This window comes from Peromyscus eremicus, chromosome 1, assembly GCF_949786415.1.
Source record: "Peromyscus eremicus chromosome 1, PerEre_H2_v1, whole genome shotgun sequence".
Taxonomy (NCBI): Eukaryota; Metazoa; Chordata; class Mammalia; order Rodentia; family Cricetidae; genus Peromyscus; species Peromyscus eremicus.
The window spans coordinates 5,010,822-5,032,116 of NC_081416.1; the positions used below are offsets into that span (position 1 = coordinate 5,010,822).

The following is a 21,295-nucleotide window of genomic DNA, read 5'->3' on the forward strand; positions in this document are numbered from 1 at the left end:
CTTACTGCTCTCCTCCACTCAGGACTTCTAAGAAGGCAGCAGCAGCAGCAGCATTGTTTTATTCAGCTTCGTGGCCAACAACTAACACAGTGCCTTCCCATACTAGACGCTCAGCAAATACCTACTGAGTAAGTAACCTTTCCCCGGACAACAGCAGAAAATATTCTCATTTTCCAGTACATCAACAACCCTGAAGTCATCCTAATGATGGTTGAGGTTTCCTAACACTGCTAATGATTTGTCTCTAATCAAAGAAGCTTGCTATAAATGCAAACCTGTGCCAATATCCTTCAAGATCACCACACTGAAGGGAGTGATATCTCTCTAAAATCAGATTTGCACATGAGACAGATTTTACGTTGTATGGTAACCAAGGTCATGCCAGAATATTCACAGAATGAATCCTTATTTTATTATAAATTTTTTCTACTACTTTTTCTATTTTAAAGACATGTAAATGTAGTTGGATTATCTATCTATGATTTCATTTTGATTTTTCTCAGATAATTTACAATGGAGCTAGGCTTAGGTCTCACAGGGTTGAGAATTCTCAAGTTACATATGAAAATACAGTCTTTCAATACTTTTTAATGTTTCTAGTCATAAAAAACTCTGAGCAAACTAAGATCCACAGATAATCTATTTAATTTGATAAAGAATATTTTCCTAAGAATTGATAGCAAACATCATATTTAATGATGAAATACTATGAACACATTCCTACCAACAGAAATGAGATAAAAAAAACCAAAAACAACAACAAAAACCCTATCATTACCTCTATATAACATCATATGAAGGCCTAGCGTGTGTAACAAAGCAAAAATGCAAATATTATAAATGAAACTAAGTATCAGCAGGTGACATGACTGTATATAGAAACTGCCAAGGAATGATTAGAATTCTAAGTAAGTTCAGCAAGGTTAGGGATGCGATCAGAGAATGAACTCTCTGCAGACTGACGGAGCATGTTTGTAACGGTGCCAGAAAACACCTCACAAATATACACCTACCAAGAGGTCATGTGCCCTCCTCACCAGAGTCACCATTGTGGGACACTACGAACAGTCTGGCTCCCCATTTTGTTTCTTGGGTTGTAAGCCCTGCTATCATCCTCCTTGACACCTTTTCTCACAGGCCACATACAATTCACTAGCAAATTGTTGGCTCCTCATTTAAAATGACAAATTTGATCAGTTGAAGGCGCCATCAGGGTGGCTCAAGAATTACATCTAAACTGACTTGGCACTCTGTTCACACCTAAGAATAGCCGTCTTTTTCGCTGGGTATGTGGAGCGCACTTGTGATCCCAGCACTCAGGGAGCTGAGGCAGGAAAATCACAGAGTTTAGGAAACACAGCCAGTTCCAGGCCAGTCTGTGCTACACATGCAAGACCCTGACTCCAAACAAACAAAAAGAAAAGAGAACCGTGACACAGGAGAGATGAACTGTTAGATGGGTGAGTCAGGCAAATTTCACTGTCAACTTCAGGAGTCTTTAGAGCCTGTCTTCACAGAGGAGAGCTCTGCTGGTGCCCATCTGACTGAAAGATCCATGTGGCCTCCCTCTGCTGTCTGGTTCTCTAAATGTCAGTGTAGCTCAGGTGGTTTACTACACACACACAGGTAAGAGTGTGCCTGCCGGAGTGTGGGAACTCGTCTGCTCTTGGCCTGCACACTCACTTCCTTTACTACACACGCCCAGGTAAGAGTGTGCCTGCCGGAGTGTGGGAACTCGTCTGCTCTTGGCCTGCACACTCACTTCCTTTACAAGTTCGAACAGTGAGGTTGGCGCAGATGCCCGGCTTGGATCCTCCCCTCCTTCCTCCATTCACCTCTGACCCGTGGACACTCTAGTCACTGTATCTAGGTCCATTTTCATGCATGAGATGCTCAGATGTACCTGCCATTTTCTACTCCAGGATATAGAACTAGTATTACTCCTTCTAATGTCTAAAAAGTTTTTTAAAAGGTAAAACATAATTATCAACAGAGATTATTAAAATAGTTTAAAAATAGGAATAAACTCAAAAACAGAAATGTAAAAAAAATCCAAAGCCCAGCTTTGAAAAATTCTGCCTTATTTTAAGCTGCTGTGTGCAGCACCCCCCGCTGGCCTCTATGAAATCTGTAGTGTAAACAGAGCTGTTTCCACAGTTCTGAAGACTCCTATAAAGCTGCCTTGAGTCTCAAGGAAAAGGAGCAAATTGTCACCCCAGGGCACAGGAAAAGACCAATGACAGCTGGGGAGGGCATTAGGGAAAGCTCTGTATGTGGAGGACTTCTGCACAGTAGAGCCATAGATGGGGGAAGGGCAGCAGAGCACTCCTCTTCCCAAGACTGGAGCACCGAGGACAGCCAAGTATACAGAGAGCAGCACCATGTGGCTCCTGTGTACTGGGGTGACAGAAAGAACCCTGGGGGTAAAAATGACACCATCCAGACCCCACTTTCCACACTAGAGCCATCCACCCAGCCCAACTAGAGGAACTGGAAGGCTCCTGTGCAAGCAGTAACCTTGGCAATGATAAAACCCAGCCAAGCACAGCTTCCGCCCAAACTGACTTAATTCCCCACGATGACATCAGCACTGCTTATCACAGCCGTTATAGTCCTTTTCAAGATTACTGACATGTAGTTAGTGATGAGAAGACAAACAGGACAGCAGAAGAGAGGAAGAGGGGCTGTGGATGACCACAACATCCATTTGTGAGGCACAAAACCAATGAACTCAACTGTCAAGTGTCGTCCTGAGACTCTGACTTAATCTGCCAAGGACTGAGAAGAGGGAGCCAGCATCCCCAAGGGATGCGAGGCTTCTGCAGAGAGCAAACCCAGAACCGAGAGCATAGCAGAAACGGGTCCTCTTTAAAGTCACGACCGAGAAATGAAGACTCCTTCAAACAGGGCCATCAGCTAACAGACACGGCAAGGAAAGAATTAGTGACCCTCAGACAGATCAGGAGGAGCTACCAAAACAAGGAGAAGGGACGGGAAAGGAAAAGAAGGGGTGTGCACAGGCGCTGGGACCGAATGCTGAGGCGTCTGACCTGAGGGGCTGGAGTCCACAAAGTCCTAATGGGACGAATTCGTGAAACCCTCCCTCAGGCCTCAGCGATCTCTGCAGATGACTCCCAGGAGGCGGGGCCCTCCGGACCCAACAGAACTGATGTCCAGATGAAGACAGTGAGAGCACAGGGCCTAAAAGTTAAGACAGATGGGGCCCAGCACTGAGACAGGGAGGTGGACGTGGAACTCCCACTCCAACCAGGAAGCGATCTGTAACGGACGCGTGCTTGCTAAAGAAAAATTAGTTTTTTCAATGGAGTCTCACTGGGTATACAAACCACACTTCAGGATGGGCCCCACGCCTAGCAGTAGATGACCAAGACAAAACAAACTCAACGGTGCTTTTGGAGACCCTTTGTGTCTCATTTTGCTTTGTTCAGGATTTTTTTTTTCCCTTTTAGTCTTACTGGTCTTATGCTTATATACTACAGTTTCTGATTTTGTGGGGACTTTGTGTGTGCATGCCTGTGTGCGTGCGTGCGGTGTAGGTTTCTTGTGCTTTGTTTGTTTACCTGTTTTTTAAAAGAGAGAGAGAAAAAGAAAGGGGGTGGAGCTGGGACAATGGGGAGGACCTAGGAGGAATTGGGAGAGGAGAAAGCATGATCAGAGTATATTACATACAAAAAAAATTTTCAATAAGATTATTGTATAAAAAAGAATCTGTCAAATTTTAGATATAAAGATACAATTGTTTTTCAAAATAAAAGTGTACTGGCCACAATGCATAAAATTTATCCCTTTAAACACGCCTGCATCACTGGATTACATTTAAAACGAAAATATTTACTGGTATTTTACAGAACATTAATGGATGTCATGTGAAATATTTAAGCATGTAAACGCCAAAATACAGCTTGTCTACAGACCATTAGCTGAGCAGACTCATGCTGAATTCCAGCCATTAACGGTGATGATGTCAACACAGCCGAGTTTGTATCTAGGGAAAACGCTGACAGAGTCAAGGACGGTGGATGAAACTCAAGCACCGTATCCTCTCTGTAAGTGATTCTAAACCAGGGACCGTCCCAAGCGCTCTGCACTGGCAAGTTCTGAGCCCTAGACAAAACACCTCACGGCTACTGTCTGACATCAGTGGGATCAAGAGAGGACTGACACACAGTAAAACAGCTGCTAACAGATGAGTCCATCACCGATGTCAATATCACAGAGAATTATGGTCATATTTAAAGTGCTAAGATGAAATTTACTTTTGTAAAATTCACTTTGTTAATTATTTTTACTTTATTGTAGCAATTGTATAATTAGGTCAAATGTGCAGGCACTATTTAAAATACACATATTTACAAATTACATATATATTTAGAAAAATCAGGCATTTAAAATCTATTTCCTTAATGTCTCCTTGAGGTATGTTGTTTACTAGCTGAGATTCTTCGTCAAGTCTATAGTAAACAGCTATTATCTGTCTTCATTACTTTTCAATCTTTTTTCTTACCTATTTTTTCTTTACTGTTTAACTTTGAATTAGATACACCATACAGTGAAATACATGTAATATAGGAAGTTTAAGTAACTAAATCCGATATGCACATTCGAGTGCAAACCTGAGAAAGAGCATCATTTGAAGACTCCAAGCACCCCTCTATGATCACGTGCCCCCTCTTCTTCTTAGAAGTCTTTAGTGTAGAATTGTTCTTTTCATTCCCTTCTTTTTAAATTTCAATCTGTGAGGGTGTATCTCCCATTGCTTCATGTGTCTTAACTTCTACACAAAACCCAATGGAGGTTCCTTTCTCAGACTCCTGATACTTGTCCATGACGCTGAGTAGCTGTGTTCCACTGATGTGCACTAGACAGAACCTACTATTTAAAGGCATTACAAAGCAACCCATTTTTCATGTTTTCTTTCTGATAATTCTGTCTTCCCACTTTTGCTGTGGGATGTTCTGTATGGTAAATGCGTTGCTAATTAGTCAATAAATAAAACACTGATTGGCCATTGGCTAGGCAGGAAGTGTAGGCGGGACAAGGAGGAGAATAAAGCTGGGAAGTGGAAGGCTGAGTCAGAGAGACACTGCCAGCCGCCACGATGACAAACAGCATGTGAAAATGCCGGTAAGCCACGAGCCATGTGGCAAGGTATAGATGAATGGAAATGGATTAATTTAAGCTGTAAGAACAGTTAGCAAGAAGCCTGCCATGGCCATACAGTTTGTAACCAATATAAGTCTCTGTGTTTACTTGGTCGGGTCTGAGGCTGTGGGACTGGCAGGTGAGAGAGATTTGTCCTGACTGTGGGCCAGGCAGGAAAACTCTAGCTACACACTTTCATGAATTATGATAAAATATAAGAAAGTTTTATAAATTTGTTGAAACATTAGGAAAGAGCTAAAGAACCATTTTTGGGAGCTGCTGAGGCTTTCAAGTTTTTCTGTAACATCTGCTCGGGCAGTTCCAGGGTCTTATAGTTTAGAGGTGTACACACTCCTGAAATGGGACGCAAAGATTGTTCGTAGTTTGAGTAGAGTCCTTTAAAAGCAGACATAACAAAGGCAAGTAGCTAAGTCAATGGTTGATACATGGAAAATGTAATTTTTTCAGCCCTCATATTTATTTATTTATTTACATGTATTCAAAAATTCTCACCATGCTTTGAGAAAATAAAAACAATTTATCTGAGGTGATGAAAGAAAGGCCAGTAGGAGCTGCTTAAATAAAAAGTTCTATTCTTACATCAGGAGACTGGCTAGCTGGGTGTGATGGTATATAGCTACAAACACAGCACTACAGGCTGAGGTAGCCTGGGCTACATATAAGTTCCTGGTGAAATTGTGTCTTAAAAACCACCACTAACAACAAAAAGGAGAAACTGACTTTGAAATGCACATTTATATTTCTTAAAATAAAAATACTTGTAATTGTGTTATGGTTCATCATTATAATTTTTTTTGGGGGGGTCTATTTAGGTCTATCTAGATCAGCAATTTGGGTCATGACCCCTTTGGGGTCACATATCAGATATCCTGCATATCAGATATTTACATTAAGATTCCTAACAGTAGCCAAATTACAGTTATGAAGTAGCAACAAATTAATCTTATGGTTGGGATTCCCACAACATGAGGGGCTGTATGAAGGGTCTCGTACTACAAAGGAACCACTGATCCAGCCCAACAATTACGCTCAATTCAGCCAAGAGGAAGTCTACTAACTCTCATCTACTTGTGTTTCACAAATGATCCTTGGAGTTTACAAAGAAACAATCTTAATGAGATGAAACTTAAGACAGGTAAGAAAAAGACCAATCAGGATACAAAAGAAAGGTGTGTCTCAACGTGAGATGACGACATCACCTTTGCAGAGGGTAAATTTGTCTCTAAGTTCCCTAGCGATCAATCCGACAACACAAACAGGAATGGCAGTCAAAACATTCTGGAGCTTAAATTCAATCTGGAAACAACATAAACAACCTGATCTTTGGAAAACAGTATAGCTATCCATATCACAAAGATCAAGACAAAAATTCTCCAGCACACAATCAGATGTCATTTGTAAGTAAAAAACTAGAACATTAAAAAGTCCCCCATGGGGCTGTATTTTGAGCTAATAAATAACATGAAATAAATATGTACATATAAATATAAATAAATACCTTATGTTTATTGTGGATATATTTTAAGTGACATCAAGCAAGTATGTAATTTAGTAAGAACAATTCATCTAATCCTATGATCCAGTTACCAAAGAATTATACATTAACATAGGTTAGGACTTTAAAGTAATTCAAAACTTTAGTTATTAAATGTTTTGGGAGTAACATGTCACTCTGAAAGTCTTATGAGAATCAGGGTCACCCAGTAATTTATAGACATTTTATAAAGCCTACCCAGCAGTGACTTGATATAGACACCTCAATTAGTTGGTCCATAGATAACTCATGAACTAGCATGGTCACTCAGGGAGGTCCTTCAGACAGCTTTCAAACCACACTTTCTGAGCTAGCAAATGCTTAAGTGCATTCAAGACTACTTCTCTTGTCCATTTTCTGGAGTGAAGATACGTCTTCATTACTTTTCTATTGCTGTGAAGAGACACTATGACCAAGGTAATATAAAGATAGTTTATTGGGTGCTTGCGTCCAGTTTCGGAAGGTTAAAATTCATGACCATCAGAGCAAGGTACACAACAGTAGGCAGGCAGGCATGGTGTTGGATCAGTAGTAGCTAAGAGCTTATATGTGATCCATAAGCAGGAGGCAGAGAAAGCGCTAACTGGGAAGAGCATGGGCTTTTAAAACCTCAAAGCCCACCCCCCAGTGACACCTCCTCCAACAAGGCCACACCTCCTCATCCTTCCCAAACAGTTCTACCAACAAGGGATCAGGCACTCAAGTGTAAGCCTATGGAGCCATTCTCATTCAAACCGCCACAAGATGTTTTCAGAACTAAGTTATATGCAGAACTATGAGCTGAACTAAAGCAGGACTTGAAAACTAGGGTTAATAAAAATGCATGTTTCAAATGGCATTATCACTTGACTTAGAACCTAACAGAATATCTGTCAATAGTTACAATTTTTCTTACAGCGCAAAAATGGGCATATTCTTAATACCAAAATAAACAATCAGCAACACAACACTACAAAGTACAACTGAAAAGTTTTTAGGATAAAACTTAAAATATTGCTTGGCCATTATGTAAATCTAACTTAGTAAAGTACACTGTAATTTTAAGTACACTGTAATTTTAAGCAATGCAAATTCTGATAGACATGATGTAAGTTGAACATTTCTGTATCTACATCCTTTCCAAAGACAGTCTTGTGGTGGCAAAGTATACATCCCTGTTTTCTGACTTAGAACTCACTTGTGTGCCTTGTGTTTCTGATTTACTTTTAGATGCCCTGGAGCTAGAGTTATAGGTGGTTGTGAACTACTCAACATGAGTGCTGAAAACCAAACACAGGTCCGCCAGAAAAGCAGCAAGCACTCTTAATGTATGCCAAGTCTCAATTCCCACGCTTTGTTCTAGTAACAGTAGGCAAGTAGATAGAATATGAGCACAGTCTTTACAATATATATGATGTAGCTTATCCTCTTGGGTTTTTTTCCCTTCTGTCAAAAAAAACCCCAAACAAACCAAACATGCTATATAGACCACACAAACCAGATATAGACTCAAGACACAGCCTGAGACAAGTTCAAGTCGGCTCAGGCTAAGTTGACTCAAATAAGGGATTAGGTGTGATGAGTCTACCTAACATAGCATCATTGTGATAATTACTAATTGATACAGAAGACATAAAAAGTGGCAAATACAAACACCAGTAACTAAATCACTAAATCTTATATATAAATAGAGTTTTACCTTTCTTGAGAGATGGTACTAGCATAGCAAAGCAAGAATTCTCAGCACAAAGCCATTCAAATAAGCCAGTAAGATCACATGAACCATTTGGTTTCAAATTCTAGTTCCGATGTATCCCACTTTCTCTATGTCTGATATTAGACATGTAGATAACAGCCATCTCATCACTGCTGAGGGCCAATGACAAGAATACTGGTGCTTCTTCTAGTCTATTGATATGGCTAATATAGACCACAAAGACAATATGTCTCATTTATGATCAGCATCTGTCTAACTCATTAGGGCAATATTTTTAATCACTCAAAAGATGCTATCCTATTTCAGTATTCAGGAATTTTTTTTTTTAAATGAAAAAGTCAGCTTCCTCTTTGATATCTCAGTTTCTTTTTCAACTAGAGTAAGCAAAGATATTATTAAGTGATAATCCCTTATTTGGAGAATCTTTGTAGTTTCTGAAACTAAAATCCTATCAATTTAAGAATATTTAGAATTACATCAGTTGGAAGATGGCAGATTAAATAAAATTCTTTAAAATAGAACTTAGTGCACACTGAGCCTGACCCCAGAGTAAGCCAGCTAACCATCTATTCTTATCTTTTTTTGTAAAGTATAATGTAATGTTATATAAAACAGGTATTCTATTTGTGTATTTTATGGCTGCCTTGGCTTTACATAATCAGCAAGCTCCAAGCCATAAGTACAAATATATAAAACAAGCTACATAATTAATCTAAACATTTCAAGAATATTTTTAATTAAAAAAATTAGATTTTTTTTTCCAAGACAGGGTTTCTCTGTGTAACCCTGGCTGTCCTAGAACTGGCTCTGTAGCCCAGGCTGGCCTTGAACTCATGAGATAGCCTGCCTCTGCCTCCCGAGTGCTGGGGTTAAAGGTGTGTGCCCCCACTGCCTAGCAGAAAAGAATTTTGTAAAGACCAGATCTTATTTTTAATAGCAGAACTTGCTGGCATTGGCTGCTGAGCTCTCGTACCTGAGGTTCCAACCACGACGTCCCAAGGGGAGCTGATGGGCTGCTTCTCCCCTCTCTGTCCCCCCTCTGTGTCTGTCCCTTGAACGCCAACGCCAGCTATGGTGCTCACCGTCTCGGCTTCTAGGTCAATCTATAAGAAATTCAGGAAGCTTTTATTTAACGCATGTTACTTTTATTTTCAATATGTGAAGACTTCTAATAGAACATACAGACTATCTGAAACACAATGTTTTAGAGGGGTCATTATAGCAGACTTGTCACTCAAACGTACACAGTCCCTCTCATTTCCTAGTAAGAGAAGGGAATGAATTACCAACATACACCTCATGGATGAACCTTAAAACATCAAGCAAGACTGAAGAAGAAACCATCTATTACCGGATTCTATTTGTGTGAAAGGTTCAGTAAGGGCCTATCAACAGACAGAAAGTTGATTGCCTCGAGCTGGGAATGGTGATTATCTTTGTGACAATTCTTAACTGGGAGCTGAAATACTCTAAAAGCAATTTAAAGTTATGATTGCAAAACCTGTTAAACTGATTAAAAACTTGTGAGTTCTATACTTACATGGGTGACTTTTCTGACAGCGTCACAATAGTCATCAAGATAATCATGTGCATAGGTCACTGATGTTTTTCAGGGTCATATGCAGATAAGCATATCAAAACGGTTATCTATGGTTTGCTCATGTCCGGGAATGGCAAGGGAAGGGCAGAAAGGGGACATAAGCTATAAATTGGCCAGCAGTGGTGTCACACAGCTTTAATCCCAGCACTCCGGAGGCAGAGGCAGGTGGATCTCTGTGAGTTCCAGTCCAGCCTGGTCTACAGGCAGAGTTCCAGGACAGCCAAGGCTACATAGAGAAACTCTGTCTCAAAAACCAAACCAAAACAAAACAACCCTGTAAGTTAATAAGAATTATTCTAGACAAAAGAAGGGTGAGACAATGATGTTTGTGTGTGTGAATGTAAGAGGATAATGAGCTCAGACATCTGCAAACGAGGTCTTCAAGTAAAATACAGTAACTATTTCTGTGAAAAAAGAAAGGAAGAGACAATTCCGTTTCCTGTCTTCACAGACACTGAGTCATGTCACACAGAATGGACACTGACATTAGGAAATCCAGTATTTCTGTGATTCCACTACTTCAATAAACAGGCATTTGAATGAAGCACCTTGTCCAATACTGGAAGATCACAGGAGTGAAGCAAGAGAATGGGGCACGTGTGATAAAGGGCAAGTATTTCTGATGCTGCAGACTAGATGTCTATTACCTCAGAGAACAATCAGACATCTAGGACAGAACTACAGAAGTAACTCCCCAACAAGATTATTCACAAGAATGCACTTTTAAGAGCTCGGTAATTAAAACCACATCATTTTCTGTAACCTATACACAATGATGTTAATGAAGCGCTGCCTAAAAAAAGTACTTCTTCATCAAATAAATATTCCCCCTAACTATCCTCAATAATATATTAGCGTATTCAAATGTCTAGGAAGTTTTCAAGACTAAAAAAAAAAAAAAAAAAAAACCATATCCACTATAGTTCTTTAAATCAGAATATATATTTATAAAAATACATAAAAATGCTTCATTAAATATATATATATACATACATACATACACACACATATATAATTTGTTAATAAACTTAACAAATATCTACTGAACATTTTAACAGGCCAAGTCCTACTCAGCAGCAAAGAAAATACATTGCTTATATCAAGCTATACATCACAGCGGACATCATCACAGTCCAGCTGTGAATGTGCTATTATCTGTGTATTAGGTGACAACTCTGCCAACTGAATGAGGATAAATGTCAGTGTTGAATGAAAGTGAATTATCACAAGCACTGTGTTTACCTAACAAGATAGGTCACAGGCACTTTGATTAGTTATTTTCCAAATTTACAACAGACTATAGATAGCCAAAACCACTATTGGTAGGAAATGTTTAAAATAACTGGGTTTATCTATAATGGAAATTGACAGTCATATTATTCCTGTGACTAATACAGAATAAATAAAACCTGCAAAAATTCTCTAGAAATAGTCTTTGAAGTCCAAATTTGAATAAGAGTATCCTGACAGAGAATTTTTTGAAACCATAATATACTGTTTCCTTTCCCTCCTCCCATCTTCCTTCTTTCTTAATACAGGGTCTCATGTAGCCCAGCCTGGCCTCCAACTTGTGACATAACCAAGGATGACCCTGGCTGGGCTCCTGATAAACATCAGGGTTTCTTGACTAGAACTATTAAAATTGTAACTTAAAATGGAAAATTACCTTTCTTATAAGGTGGTTTTCAGTGTCAGCCACATAGATAGCATTATTCACGATAGCTACACCCTGTGGAGAATTAAAAGATGACTCTGAAAACATTCCGTCTTTTCTTCCAGGATTAGGTCCTAAAAGACAAGACAGTTTTTTTCACATTACTTCTAAGTAATATCCTCCAAATACATAATTTAAAAACCTGCCTTTACTGATGGAATTTTTAAAAATAAATAACACAGCATTTCAGTATTTCTATCTAAAAATGAAAATGTGGGGCTGGAGAGATGGCTCAGCAGTTAAGAGTGCTAGCTGCTCTTCTAGAGGACTGGATTCAACCCCCAGCACCCACATGGCAGCAGCTCACAACTAGCTGTAACACTAGTCCTGGGCATAGGATGCCCTCCTCTGGCCTTAGAGGGCACTGTGCACACACACAGTGCACAGACATACGTGCAGGCAAAACATCATACACTAAATTAAAATTTGAAAATGAAGATGTTTGCTATTTTCCTCTATTTCTCTATGTCTATGCTGGGTAGCATACAGCAGAAGAAAACAGTTTTAAAAGCATTTTAAATACCTGCTACCTAGACTAGAAAGTTAAAAATAACTTTAACCTTTCAGCAGCTAAAGGAGGATTAAAAAACATTTTGTGTGTGTGTGTGTGTGTGTGTGTGTGTGTGTGTGTGTGTGTTTGCCTGCGTGTATGTATAAGCACCATGTGTGTGCCTGGTACCCACATGGAGGTCAGAAGAGTTCAGATCTCTCCTGGAACTGCAGTTACAGATGGTTGTGAATTGCCATGTGGGTGCTGGGAATGGAACCCAGGCCTTCGGCAAGAACAAGTGTTATTAACCATTGGGCCATCTCTTAGCACTCTGGAGGCAGGAGGACTGCTGTGAATTCAAGGTGAGTCTGGGACACAGTCTAGAGACAGAGACCCTGTCTAAAACCCACCTAATTAAAGAATATGTCAAGACACGGCAGCAGCCTTTGAGGCACACTTGAGAATACCATTTGCTGATGTTTTCTGTTAACAAGGAACATTGTTGGGCTGGGTGTGGTGGCACATATCTTTATTCCTGGCTTAAGAGGCAGAGGCAGGTGGATCTCTGTGAGTTCCAGAGCAGACTGAGCTACATAGAGTTCCAGGCCAACCAGAGCTGCAGAGTGAGACCCTGTGTTAAGAAAGAAGAGCACTTACCTACACCATTTTGAATGTTATATTAAAGTCTGGGTGGGAAGATGGCTCAGTTGGTAATGTGCCTGTTGTACAACCATGAGGATCTGAGCTTGGATTGCCAACGTACACAAAAAGCTGCCCATGGCAGTACATGCCCTTAATCCCAGAAGGTGGATCCATGTGAGCTGAGGCCAATCTGGTCTACAAAAAGAGTTCCAGGCCACCTAGGACTTCACAGTTAGGCCCTGTCTTAAAACAGCAGCAGCAGCAGCAGCAGCAGCAGCAGCAGCAGCAGCAGCAGCAGCACAGAGTGGTAGGGCTAGAAGCCAAAGCAAGCACACCTCTGGAGTTCAGGTCAGCAAGCCTGCTCAAGCCCATGCGCTGCAGGTTCACTGGGAGACCCTGCTTCAAAAGGTAAGGTGGGAGCAATCAAGGAAGACACACAGCATCAACCTCTGGCCTCTGTGCACATGTGTCAGCAAACAGACTCACATGAGCATGTACATATACCACACACACCAAGAGCCACAAAGACCAGTAAAATTCAAGACATTTTTCAAGTAACAATTCTCATAACTGCCCATTACAAGTGAAAATACCAAGTAGCACAAACAAAAACAGCCCCACAAAACAACACATACTCTAATAAAATAACAAGCAATGACACAGAGATGAGAATATCTCGGCACACTACAACGAGCCACGGCTGAGAAACACAGCTGGTCTGCTTCCTATGCTAGGGATGGGATTGGCTGTGGGGACGCGACTCCTTTCCCTCTGACTAATTTGTTGTGGCAGTCCAGCCCAGATAAGCGGGTTAGTCTGAATGTACTTAGGAGAGTTCACTAATCTCGCGGATGGCAAGCAGAGGCCTGTTCTCATCTAAGGCAGGGAGGTATGGAACAAGATGGCCTGTGCTCTCCTGGAAAGGGCAGGGATCCAGATGTTCTTAAGGACGAAACAAGAGAAAAGTAAAATTATGTACAAACCCTAGCCTGGTTATTTTATAATCTAATACCAAGTTTCTGGGTCACTGTCCTGAGTTCTTGTCTTGAAAACTATATGGACATATTTTGTTAGAAAAGAAAACATGAAACTTCCATTTAAAATGTCACTGACCTACAATTTTGGCATATTTCCACGAACAAATAAATGTGACATTTTTATTAAAAAAAAAAAACAGGATGGAAAACACAAATATACCTAAAAACTATATAACTTAATGATTTCCTCCTTTTGACATGTAGCTTCTGGGTTTTGTTTGTTCTGAAAAGGAAAGGGAGGTTAACTCAGATACCACAGACTAAATAACAAAATAACTCAGTGATAAAGTCACAAGCCAATTCAAGCTGCTTTTGTATATTTACTTGAACTATTTTTAAACTGAAAAATATATTACATACCACATTAGAAGCAAACCTTACCTCCAATGCTGTACTGAATCTGTCCATTTTTCTGAATGACCAGGATTCTATGGTGCCCAGTGTCTGCTACCACCAGTCTGCCGGTAGTGCGGTCTGCTGCTACTTTGCCAGGGAACAGCAATGGCGAAGGTGGCAGAGACTCTTTGAAGAGTTTTATTCCAATTTTTCCATCTCTGATCTGTCCCCTGTCTTTGTAATACTTTAAAGTGATAGAAGTATATGAAAATAGTTTATCTTTGTGTCCCTCGCCAATCAAAGAAAACAGCATGTTTCCACGAGGTCCCAGTATGACCAGTGTTGGCCAGCAGGAGACTTCAAGCTCCTGCCAGAGGCTGGCATCTGCGTCGTTAACCACAGGGTGGGTGATGTCATATCGAAGGATAGCACTCTTGATATTGTCCAGGACCTTTTCATTTGGAAACTTAGCTGAGTGAACACCGACAATCAGAAGACCATCTGAAAAGGGAACGTGTATGTTAGACATTATGAAATCTTAAAACATCACCCACACATTAGTCTCGTCATTAATATAAATAATCCAGATTCAAAAAGAACTACAAAGTGCATTTAATTATATTTATACATGTGTATACAAAATTAATAAATCTAAATCTCAGAAACCTTGATTTCTACATACAAACACATCGGATCAGACCCACATTCAGCATTAGAACTCTGCTTTTCAGGTAAAGCTACTAAAGTCAGCCACAGGGCAGCACAGCCCAGCAGGTCAGGAGTCCAGGGTTACCGGCCAGAAGCTCTGCTGTCAGCTGAAGCCCACCGGCAGCTAACACTCCAACTGAAACCCACTGCACTCTGGGCAGAGCACCAGCGAAGCTGCAGGGTGTGGGGAACTGAACGTTCACCTCTCAGCTTCCTCACTAAACAACACACACAGGAAGACAGGTAAAGCACACCAAATGCTGAGCACTGGGAACTGAACTCCTGCCTGGATGGACAGGAAAGGCAGCTAAGGAAGAGCAGAGGGGCTGGGGGCATGGGGGGCTCAGTGGTTAGGAGCTTGCTTCTCTCACAGAGACATAGTTTGGTTGTCTGGCACTCAGATAATGGTTCACAACCATCTGTAACTCTGGGTTCAAAGTATTCAGCACTCTTCTCTGGCCTTGCAAGTACGGCATGCATGTGGTGCACATACATATACAAAGGCAAAATACTCAAATGCACAAAATAAAAATAAATATCTTTTTAAAAAGATGAGAACTTATTATCAAAAGTAACTGGGCTGAATGTCTACTAAACAAAGCTAAAAATATCTGTCAGGACTTCAACAGGATCCAAGTTCTATATATCACAAAATTCCAATGTCTCGGGTACAGCCCCAAACTACTGCTTCACAAAGAATGGTAAGTCAGTTCCTTATCATCCAGAGCTACAGTGAGATCCTGCCTTAAGCAAACACCATAAAGAAGGACAGTGATTTATCATCAAAAGAAATAAAAAACAAACGAGATACTGATGCCAAAATAGAATGATTTGAGTTAGCAGAGACTACAGTCAGCTATGAAATTGTATTCCACAAGGTAAAAGAAAAACTCAAATGAAATGAATGAACAGATAGAAAACATAAACAGAGAGATAAGGTTGTAAAAGAAAAACTAAATAAAAATGTTAGAGCTGAAAGCCGGAGGCCGTGGTGCAGACCTTTAATCCCAGCTCTAGACAGACAGAAGGAGGATCTCCGTGAGTTCAAGACCAGCCTGGTCTACAGCGAGATCCAGGACCACCAAGAGTACTCAAAGAAACCCTGTCTTGAAAAACAAGTAAGAGTTGAAAATACCTACTTGAAACAAATTGAATGAGCTCACTGGCAAACAGATGCAAAGAAAAGACCAGGAGACTACAGGCAGCTTAGGAAAGGACCCAGGAAAGATGGGATGAAGACCACTTCTTCAGGCAACTTGGGATCTGTTCAGAAAACCTAAGGAGTTGCAAGAACCCAAAAGGAAAAGAGAAGAAACTGGACAAAACAAACATTTGAGTAACGCCTAATCTTCAACTCCAAGCAGAAGAATACAGAATTCAAGGTCAGCACACCACCTCAGACCCAATCGGAAGAAAACACGTCTAGGTAGATCATAACCCAATGCTGAGAACCAGTGACCAAACACCCAAAAGACATCTTGTATCAGCTTTAAAAAAAACGGGGGGTGGGGGTGGGGGAACGGTTGCCCGGGAACTGGACAGGGGTGAGAGTGGGGAGGACTTGATACTTTGGCCAAATTACTTACCCTTTATTGTTTTCCTAGGTTAAGTGAATTAAGAGATAATCTGTGTAGGGAATTCAACACAGTACTCAGTATACAGTGAAATCTCACCTAATTTAACCACTCTTTTTTAAATTAAAGAGATTAACTTCTTTAAATTTCAAAAGAAATCAGCAAAATTGAACTGCAAAGAAAATCCATCATGCTGAGAAACATAAAGGATGTAACCTAATACACACACACCATCCATATACTCACAAGAACTGAGGAACATAAGGATGTAACCTAATACACACACACACACACACACACACACACACACCCCATCCATATACTCACAAGAACTGAGGAACATAAGGATGTAACCTAATACACACACACACACCATCCATATACTCACAAGAACAAATGTGCACGCGTGCATGGGGTCATCTAGTTACAAGAGAAGGCTGGACTATATCCTGTATATGAGACACAGGGCCTGCAGCCCCACCCTGGCTTCTCTACCCCATGCGTGATAAAGGGCGCCTGCTAGTTACTCATTACATAAATCAGAACCTACGAGGTTCTAGTGTGTCCTCCTTCCCTCTGTCTTTCAGGACCCACAGCTCCATCTGCCATTGAGATACCAGACAGAAGCAACAGCCCCGTGGAGACTGGTCAGCCAGCTCTGTAATTATGTAGGTCAGCTCCAACAGAAAATCCTCCTTCTTTGGTACCTCAAGTGGTTCTGGTTTGTCAGAACAAACTATGCCATCACACAAACTTCTACCTACACTGTTGGTTTGATCTCAGCTCTGCATCTTCATGTATGACATCTTCATCCAACCACGGCCATTTTCCTCCTCACCCAGAATTGGACGAAAGCAATGGTACATGTGTACCTATCCTCCGAATCCTGAACTTCCCCAGTTTATTACAGCCCTGATGCTGGAAAGGCAAATGGATACAATATCCTTGGTTTGTACTCCTTAAGAGTGTTGGAATGTCGCTCTACGGTGGCCTGGCTTTGCAATGGGGACAATTCCAACCAGTTTAATGCACATGGTTTTGTCTGGAGCTCTTAAGATTTGTGTGTGTGTGTGTGTGTGTGTGTGTGTGTGTGTGTGTGTGTGTGTGTCTGTAAAGTTTAAGTTTCATTAAGCTGTTCCTAGCACTTTTCTGGGTTAATATTCCCTGGCACCCGATAGGCCCTTTTAAGATGAAGAGTCAAGATTCTTTTTTTTCCTTTCATATTCAATTTCCTTCTGTTCTAGTTTCAGGTATTAGTTGGGGTGGCTGTTTTGATTTTCTTGAGGTTCTCCACGCAGTCTTCTGCTGCACCTTCTCCGCTCGACTCCTCGCTCCCTCGCTTGCTGCCCACACTGTTTTACCCGTGGTTAGCTTACTCTCATCCCCAGAGCCCCACCTCTGCTTCCCTTCACTGTCACCAGCCCCATGACCGTATCAACGTATCCGCCCTTGGACAGCTTGGAGTTCAGATTTCATTTCTAATATAATCTTGAATTTTTTGTTTCCTGAATTCAATCAATACCCATTTCTTCTTTTTCTTTCTTGTTTTTAATGTTTCTGATGCAGGCTGGTTTCCAGTCGTCTTGAATGCTGTGTGAAGGAAGACATTACTCCAGGAGGCAGCACTGCAGCTGTCAGGGGTGTGACTTGAGAATTTCCACACATCCTCTTTACTGTCCTTTGACATGGATAGGATTAACTTTTTCTTTTTTGTGAACAAGGTTCCTAGCTTGAGAGCGCCCTCTTCTGACAGCTGTTTTCTGTGCAGTTTCATTTACGGACATCACTTGCGGAGGAACTCCCGGGTCTAATTCTCCTTCGTTTGCCCTGGGTCCTAAACTCTCCCTTTTGTGCCCTTCTTTCCTTTCAGGATCATCCAAGGATCATCCCCTGCAGGGACGCTCATCCTAAAGCAACACTTCTCCAGGCTCTCCGCTCTTAGCCTTCCTGAACACTAAGAGCTGCACAAACTAGGACATTCACATCTGGGTTAACTATTGCGCACTTTGTATTGGGGGTATTTCTTACTAGGGATAGAGGGGCTATTCTGTTTGTGTTTTGTCTGAGTCTTCAGAACTGTTCCACTTTCTTCTTTCAAAACTGTTGCATTTTTTCTTTAACTTTTTTATTTAAAACATTTTCATACAATGTATTTTTATTGTTTGTCCCTTTCCCCAACTCCCTGTTTCCCTACCCATCCAACTTCATGTTCTTTCTTTCTCAAAAAACAGACAAAAAAAACCCACCCCAAAACAACAAACAAAACAAAATGAATATAAAAAAAAACCCAGAAAACCAATAAGGCAAAACAAGCAAACAAACAAACAAAGCAAAAAGCCCACAAACAAACAAACAAACAAACAAACCCACAGTTTGTTTTGTGTTCACTAAGTACTTCTATTTTCTTCTGGTGCTTGTTAAATCTCCTCTGTCCCTGTCCTTAGCTCGCATTGGCAACACCTTGAATTAGAATTTAGTTTATTTCTTAAAGCACATGTGATGTGAAGGCCATGATATTCTCGTCTAGTAGTATTATGAAATGCAGGGTCAAATACAGCTGTTATTTTTCTGTTGGGGGAGGTAAAGTAGAAAGATTTAACATTAGGTGTATTAGCTACCTTTCTCATTGCTTTAACAAAATACTCAACAAGGAGAAACTCGAAAGGAGAGTCTATTCTGATTCACAGTTTGAGGGTACAGTCTGTCACAGCAGCAAAGTCGGGTGGCAGGAGTGTGAGGCTTCTACAGTCAGGAAGTAAAGAGTATTGAATACCAGCAGTACTCTGCAAGCTTTCTCCTTTTTATTCAGTTCAGGAACCCCACAACATGGATGCTGCCCCTCAGAGTTGAAGTGGGTTTTCACACTTCAATCATTCTGATATGGACAACCCCTCAAGCAGGCCCAGAGACTTGTCTCCCAGATAATCCTACATCCTGTCAAGCTGACAATATTAACCTTCTGGAACTAACAGAGATATGTTTTGTTTAACACCATATTTATAATTCACACAAAGTAATTGATTAAATAAATATAATCTAGTCTCAAAATGAGTCTCTGAATGAAGAAATACTACAAGCATAAGGCACAAGGCAAAGATCCCTGCTAGCTCTACTGTACTTGACAAAGAGTTGAGGTACTGACAGGGAGATGGCAAACGTAATTACACAAGAGAATCAAAGACACAAGAATTGGAAAACATTTACATACACATGATATGGTTAGTATACCCAAAAAAATCTGTGATAATTAAAAAGATTTGGCAATTTTGAACATAAAATTAATATGAAAATAGCCTTTATATATCAAACAATAACCAGTTATCAACTGACAGAGAAAATGACATGTATGATAACGGGCCACATTAGACACACGGGCTAACGTTTAGACAGGTCAAGTTAAAATGCTCTGCTGAAGTAGCAGGAGGGACACACAAACTCTCTCTCTCTTCCTGCTAGCAGGAATGCAAGTGAGCACGGCCCTAGGACAGGGAATTTAGAAACATGCAACAGAATGACTTTCACAGTCCCATTTCTAGGAAATGACCCTTAAGATAGCCCATCATCACATGAAAACTTATCCCTCCAGAAAATTATTCATTACAACTACTGTGTAGCAACCTGAGAGCCAACACACAGTACACACACTGAAACGTTATGCACAAAATGTCTGAAGTGCAGCACTTCCTGTTCAAGAGGAAAGGGAACAAGAAATGAGACAAAGGACAAGGCAGAAGAAGGTGAAGAAACAGGGGCATGAACGGCAAGCCTTTCCGTACAGTTCTCACTGGGAAAAGCACGTCCCTCTCTCTCTCTCTCTCTCTCTCTCTCTCTCTCTCTCTCTCTCTCTCTCTCTCTCTCTCTCTCTCACACACACACACACACACACACACACACACACACACACACCCCGGCAATGAAGATGGCAAGGGGGCTAAAATGAAACATAAAGGAGTAACAAATGAGTCCCCCTCCCTTCAAATGAACACTGTAACTCAGGGTGAGGGCAGCTGGAAAGACTATCCTCAGTAATTGTTTACATCTTTGAGAGGGCTAAACTAAAAGCAAAGACAGCTTAGGAATCATGAGCTCCTTAAAGATATGGTAACTGGGATGGGTCATGAAAGTGCAGGAGGAACTAGAAATACTCTGGTGTGAAAAGGAAGTAGTCCAAAAATGGCATGAGCACAGGAGGCCGCTTGTGGGGCAAGACACTGGTTAGATCCGGGACAAGGCAAACACTGAAATAAATATCAGTAATGACTCCAAATTTACCAAATTCAAATAAGAACCCACAAGTTAAGCCCATTTATTTATGCATATTATATAGCTGCAATAATATTAATCGAAGTATATCATGATATTTCCTACCTACTTTCCCACAGTCAATATACCCTATTATTTTCCCAAAGAAGTGATGACTGGGGTGGCATCTCAATGACGAGAAGTTGAAGTGAGGTAAAGAGTGATGAAGGAGATTCAGGGAGAGAAAATAGCACATAAAAAGAGGACAGAAGCTTGAGACCGTAAGAACAAACGTGAAGAAACAGTCTGCCTGAAAATCACGGTCAGCATTTAGACCTTTATCCTAGTGCAATGGAAGGTCTATGGAAAATGAATGCAAGTATCAAAGGCACTTCCAACTAAACTCATGACCTTCCCTCCAAATCTGTACTTTGGTGTTTTCTGTTACAGAACTGCATAATCATACATCCAATTATATAAGCAAGTACTCAGTCTAGAATGGCTCTGTAAAAACCCATGAACTGTTGCCTTCATCGTC

General features: G+C 40.7%; 1 protein-coding gene across 1 annotated transcript in view; it reads right to left on the minus strand.

Moving 5' to 3' along the window:
- Nucleotides 1-21,295, minus strand: part of Nhlrc2 (NHL repeat containing 2) — a 53,135-nt gene that overhangs the window by 12,829 nt on the left and 19,011 nt on the right. The window contains exons 3-5 of the mRNA XM_059256253.1: nucleotides 14,279-14,734; nucleotides 11,681-11,802; nucleotides 9,388-9,517 (exon numbers count right to left, since the gene is read on the minus strand). Coding sequence (XP_059112236.1) covers nucleotides 9,388-9,517; nucleotides 11,681-11,802; nucleotides 14,279-14,734 — 708 coding nt within the window. The remainder of the gene's footprint in view (nucleotides 1-9,387; nucleotides 9,518-11,680; nucleotides 11,803-14,278; nucleotides 14,735-21,295) is intronic.